General features: G+C 37.5%; 1 protein-coding gene across 1 annotated transcript; it reads right to left on the bottom strand.

Moving 5' to 3' along the window:
- On the bottom strand, positions 298-3,399 carry LOC109825542 (poly(A) polymerase I-like). Its single transcript, XM_020392392.1, has 11 exons — positions 3,214-3,399; positions 3,045-3,123; positions 2,394-2,504; positions 1,775-1,872; positions 1,596-1,679; positions 1,343-1,479; positions 1,096-1,168; positions 920-965; positions 701-810; positions 506-613; positions 298-405 (listed from the first exon to the last, which is right to left on the bottom strand). Exons 1-11 carry the CDS (start codon positions 3,298-3,300, stop codon positions 313-315), a joined length of 1,026 nt encoding a protein of 341 aa, XP_020247981.1. The 5' UTR covers positions 3,301-3,399; the 3' UTR covers positions 298-312.

The raw sequence follows: 6,301 nt of genomic DNA, 5'->3' as shown, positions 1-6,301 counted from the left end.
TCAGACTCACTCCTCCATGTTAACCATCCGGATTTGTTCGATCAGACCCATCAACCTCAATCTTACCATCATGATCAATGATCGATTCTAAATAACAATAATGATTACTCTTAGATATTTCTTGACCATCAAATGCACTATAAGCTCATTCCTCTTTACAACATTACTAAAATTACACTATATGTATTTGTTTTTGTTCTACTAATTATAGAACATTTCCAAAGCAAAAGTTTCAGAAAGGAGAGAAATGCCGCGTATTGTAGGTGCAAGAAACCTGTCAATCGTTAAAAATAAGCAATAAACTTGTACAGTTTACAAGAAGATGCACAGGGTAAAGCATCTTACCATCAGCATTATAGAGCTTCCACCTGCGAGCTGCTTACTCTGGTCAGCAAGATATGCGGCCTAAGTAAGTAACAAAGGGTACTCTTAGAGAGCTATGTTTATTAATCGAGGATTTATATTATAAAGATGTTCATTTTAAATAAAGTATACTTTTACTCACTTGAATAGGGAGCAAGATGTCAAGAAGTTTATATTTCTGAAGTAACCTGATCGATGGCACAGCTGCTCCATATGCGAGCATGAAATTTAATTCCATCATCAGTCTTGGCTAAAATAAATGAAATTACATTGGTCAAGAAAGAAGAAAAGAAGGAAAAGAGAGTAGTCTTGGCATTAGATTTGCACCTATAAATACCTTGTCAAGAGTTATTATGGAGCTACAAAGATCTTGTACAGCAGTAGCCGTGTCTTCAGAGAACCGCAAGCCAAGTCGAGCAACAATCCTCAAACCGCGCAAAATTCTAGCTGTGACCCACAGAGTTTGTAAGCTTTAGTGACGGGTACAGTGTTCTCTTGCCTCCAAGTGGAGAACCAGAGGCACGAAAACATGTGATAACATGATTTGAGAACCTACCACAGTCCTCCGTAAAAGATAAATGTGCTGGAATTACTGTGCGCACCTGATCATTACAGATAAACATACTTGGATTAAAAAAATTTAAAGATAAGCAGGTGAAGAACTAAACAAAAAAAGGTAGAATCAAACAGTATACTAGCATTTGGTAAAATTAAACAAACAATTAAGTTTACCTCAGATGCCATTACATCCCTTATTCCATCAGCATAATCATAGATTGTATTTACAAAAGGGTCATAGAATAAGCTGCTTCAAAGAAAGTTGAACATCAGACAATATTACCAGTATTGTCAAAAAAAGGGGGAAGGAAACTAATAAATCAAAAGTAGACAGCTTAAAGGAAGACCAGCAAATGAAATTCAGCACAGCATACACACTTCTGGCATGATAGTTAACAAATTTTATTATTTTAACAAGTACCCATTAATTGTGAAATCCCGCCTCATGCAATCTTTCCAGCGCACAAAATCTTTCTTGTCACAACTATTGGGCATTTGAGAGAAAAGGATCATTTGCCCATGTTGGGCATCTATATGTGTCGTTTCAAAGCTAGAAACCTGGTATATTGAGAAAAAAGCAACAATAATATGAGCACCAAGTCAAGCTTAGATAACAAAAAGTTAAGCAGAAAGAGCGTTCAAGTTCTAACTCAGTGACCTGAGAAAATGAATACCTCTATTTTGGTGCTAAAAATATAAACCAGGCATATTGGAAATCGACGTCCTATTATTATAGATCGATGGAATTGATTTTTAATCTGCAAGAAAAGTAATGCTGCTCCAATAAAATATTTAAATAAAATTTCATATCAAAGTATTATGACACGCCTCAAAACAGAGCGAGATGTCAAACCTGTTCAAGAGTAGCAGTGGTAACAACATCAAAATCTTTTGGCGTTCTCCCCAATATTAAGTCCCTCACACATCCACCTACGAGATAGGCTTCAAAACCTGCATATGGATAACTCAATAAAAAATTATCCTTGCTTGAGCTGAACATTAGTAAATGCTTCACATTCAATTCATGCTGAAGACTTAACCACCGAATTAAAAAATCCCTTTCCAATCAGAATAGCTGCTGTGGATTCAATTCTAATTCAAATAACCATCACCATAAATGGCAAGTTTTTTCATGTTCTCGTGTCCCTGCATCCTACTAACAAATTATTCTCGTATAGTGTCTGTCCCATGCTGTGTTGATGTTCATGCACCTTAATTATTAACTTATGCCATTAAACATCTGTAAACAATATATTTATGTAGAACAGATAAACAAGCATGAGATTGGTTGTTGAAAAATGGCTTAAATGAATCACTTCGTTGTTGATCCTCTTAACCAAAAGCTGTAATTAATAAAGTTATTATCTGATCTAATGCACTCTAAGGGGATAAACACAAAAAAGTAAACATCCGCGAAGGATCCGCGTGAGTTTACAGTGATGATTACTATGGGATGGTAAAAAGTGAGGCACCTTGCCCTTGAAGAATTTTGAGAACAGTCCATATGGGTGATGATATAGCTGAGCGTCTAATCCCAAAAGTTCTCGAGTCCACAGTCCTCCAAGTAGAAGCGTCAATGGAACCTGAATTGTTTACATGCCAAATTAGAATTTGTCAGCATAAAAAATTGTAAGATTGAAGGGCCATGATGAATAAATACTCTTCTTATAAATAATGAGCCCTGCCGATGCACCATAATCACTCATGACCATCCAACTTTTGCTAATTTGTTCACTGTCTCATGATTCTATTTAACGTTTACGTGCATTTTTCCTTTGCAGAAAGAAAGGGGAGAAAAAAAAAACTAAAACACTCATGTTCTATATTCATCATCTAAACATAAAAATGAAAAAAAAAGTTCCCTTTTGACTCCTTGAAGTTCTCTTTTGACAGTTTTGGTATCCGAAAGTTTTCAACTTTCCCCAAACCCAAAAAATTCAAACTTAGTAGGAAAAGTCGTTTCTCATTCACATTCTACATCCATATTCTTCAACAAAATTGATGTCAACTTCTTCGCAATTTGAGGTATCAAATTGTCAAAAACAGAACTCCACGGTATCAAAGCTAAAAGAAGCGCGATTCTTTCGGGGTATTAAAGTGCAAACGATGCAAATAACCCGTACCTTCTCTCAGGCGAAAACCAGAACTAGCCTCTCGAACTTCGCCGGCTGCGCTCTCACCAGAATACGCATGCGTCCACCTCTGAAACAAGCAAACAAACGAGAATTTCCGACATGAACACCAACCGTTCGACGAAATTCCTCAAAGATAAAAAAAGTCGAGAATTTCAACCTTTTGTTCGAGGATTAGGGCTTGCAAGCGGGAGAAGAGAGAGGAAGAAGACGAGAAGAGGGGATTATATCTTTTGAAAATGGCCATTATCGAGGCGGGAGAGGTTCATTCTTTGATGAGTCCAGGCTCAGGCGGCGGTTGAAGGGAGGAAAAAGAGCGAACCCACGGGCTCAGTGGGCCGGGAAAGATTCAATAGTAGAAGGTCAAAGTAAAGTTTACCCCTAAGGCCCAATAATAAAAGCTTAATTGCAATTAAGTATCATATAGTATCCTCGGCAGTCAGCATGCAGCATCTCAACTTTGCACTTATGTACCCTGGATTGTTTTCGATGGCAGCTTCACACCACAAAGTTTTTAAAATTTGCATTTAAACACCCTCAATCAGGGAAACTCAAGAAGAGTTTTCTCTCATAGGACACTGAGATGTTAGTTTTAGAACTTTTTTTAACCCTTAATTTTAGTTAAATTTAATCGCAATTATACTTTAAACCTAACCTTGTTCCTTTTAAAGTAGGAATTTAAATTTTAAGTGATCGCAGAAACAATTGAGGGTATGTAAGTGTAAAATAGGGGAAACTGTAGGGTATTTAAGTGCAATTAAGCCCCCAACAAATGACATTTTCCATTTAATATGGTTATTGCGCTTTTGATACCTTTCAAATCTCATCCTTATATTTTTCATATTGGAAAGTTTTATTTCCACAGTTTAAGACCCAAAAGTTCAAAATAAAAAACATTAATTTTTCTCGAGTATATTAATGCAGGAAAATACATGAGAAATTTTTTTGATGTGATGTTAGTTTTTTCAGTTAGGAAAAACTGAGGAACAAAGTTGAGGTTTTGGGATGTCAAACTGTAAAATTAACTCCAATTTGAAAACTTTTGGTTTGTTAAACTATCGAAAATAGAACTTTAGGGTATAAAATTTAAGGAGTGGATTTTTGGAGTATTAAAGTGCAAATCGGCCATTTTTTTAAAGATGTCTTCTTCTCTTGTGATTGATGAGAGAGATTAATAGAACTTGTGCTTTCATTCATCCCATCTCTTGAATTCCCACTTAATTAAGGTGATATGTATATCAAGCCAATTAATCATCATTAGATGTTCTGTTAAATTTACATGAAGCGCTGAGCACGTGATACCCAGCCACAGCTAGTGAGATCATTTTAGAAGAAATTTTCTAAACAAATCCATTCACATTTTTTTAAAAAAATCGCCCCTCTTGAGTTCTTTTTACAAAAATCGATCCATTTTTTTAATCTGGTTCCTAAATAGTTCCGACTATTTAGTCATAGAATGTTAGGATTTAAGGTTGTAATTGGGGTTTTACAACCTCCTAAATAGTCGGGGTTGGCAACCCCGATTATTTAGGAAGAATGTTAGGATTTAAGGTTGTAATTGGGGTTTTGCAACCTCCTAAATAATCGGGGTTGGCAACCCCGACTATTTAGGAACCAGATTAAAAAAAACCGACACTTTTAATCGGGGTTGGCAACCCCGACTATTTAGGAACCAGATTAAAAAAAACCGACACTTTCTCGTCACGATGCTGACGTGGTGAAAAAGCGGGTCCGTTTTTATAATAAAACTTAAGGGGGTTGATTTTAAAATAAAAATGTGAATGGTTTATTAAAAAAAAAATCTTTGATCATTTTATTGTTGGCAAATGGTCAGATTGGTATATTTTCTTGAGGCTTGGTGACAAGTTGGTATATTTTTTTTAAGTTTTGTCAGATTGGTATAAATTTTCAACTCCGGCGCCATATTAGCCTTAAGTTTGGCCGGAGTTACTGTTCCGGCTAGTGTTGATGGGATTTTTTCCATAAAACTCCCTTGTAAAAAACCTATCTTGCTCCTAATCCCCTTCCCCTCCTCCGCATCCTCTTCCTCCTCCTCATCCTCTTCCTCTCTCCTCTTCCTTGCTCTCTTCTTCATCTCAACCCAATCCCACTGAGAGAGAAAGGAGGAGGAGAGCGATAATAAGATGGAAAGAAGCGTAATAAGGTCCTTTTGGGCCGTCCTCCTGCTGTCCGCTCTTCTCGTGGTGGACGCCCGGCCCACTGCAACCCAAGGATCCACGCCAGAAGGCCATGAACTTGGACTTGGGGCTGGAATGCCGGAGTTCAGGATAAGATCCGACCGGGAGGTCCAACTCCCCGAGGAGGATGTGCGCGCTTGGGAGCACCGTGAGAGGCGGCACGGGGCTCCCTAAAAATTAATTATTTACATGTTTCGCCGCTTGTTATTATTATTTTTATATATATTGGTATTCGCTATCGCATGCGTCTGATGTTTCTCCTTGTGTGTATCATGTATTGTTATATGCTATATGTGCGTAAACCAACATTTTATCTTATTTATTGTTGTTATTATACTTTGTTAATTCACGAAGCATTTTGGTCTGGGAAAAGCGAGGAGGGACGAAGTCAGATTTTTTACAATGGAGCTGGGATTGGGTTGAGATGAAGAAGAGAGCAAGGAAGAGGAGAGAGGAAGAGGATGAGGAGGAGAAAGAGGATGCGGAGGAGGGGGAGGGGGTTAGGAGCAGGATAAGTTTTTTACAAGGGAGTTTTATGCAAAAATTCCCATCAACACTGGCCGGAACAGTAACTCCGGCCAAACTTAAGGCCAATATGGCGCCGGAGTTGAAAATTTATACCAATTTGACAAAACTTAAAAAAAATATACCAACTTGTCACCAAGCCTCAAGAAAATATACCAATCTGGTCATTTTGTCTTTTATTGTTTGATCTTTTGGCAAGCGGAAACTGGGGGTACAATGAACGAGATCCGAATGGGGTGTCAAAGTGGAACGGAGTTAAAATTGTAAGGCACCAAACTGTTAAATAAACAACTCTGGTCTCTGGGACCGGGTACAAAAGTGCGCAAAATTGGTAAACGTTGGAGTGCCAAAGTGAAAAAAAAAAAGCCAAAGGGTGCCGTTCTTAAAGAAACACACTCTATTTACTCTAGGCATTTTTTACTCATTGGAGCCCAATTTCCCACCTTTTTTTCCTCCAAGAAACCACTAAAATTTCGATCGATCGTCTTCCATTCAACAATCAACAACAATGCTACAAAGGTAATT

This window comes from Asparagus officinalis, chromosome 10, assembly GCF_001876935.1.
Source record: "Asparagus officinalis chromosome 10, Aspof.V1, whole genome shotgun sequence".
NCBI lineage: Eukaryota > Viridiplantae > Streptophyta > Magnoliopsida > Asparagales > Asparagaceae > Asparagus > Asparagus officinalis.
Note: the sequence above shows the minus strand (reverse complement) of the source record. Positions and strands in the feature narration are given on the sequence as shown.

Excerpts from the sequence above, each read along its gene's own strand:
- LOC109825542 (XM_020392392.1), bottom strand. The coding sequence starts at position 3,300 with ATGGCCATTTTCAAAAGATATAATCCCCTCTTCTCGTCTTCTTCCTCT. Across the intron at positions 1,873-2,393 it reads CAAAATTCTTCAAGGGCAAG|GTTTTGAAGCCTATCTCGTA; the intron begins GTGCCTCACTTT and ends ATCCATATGCAG. Across the intron at positions 1,480-1,595 it reads TTTTTAGCACCAAAATAGAG|GTTTCTAGCTTTGAAACGAC; the intron begins GTATTCATTTTC and ends TCAATATACCAG.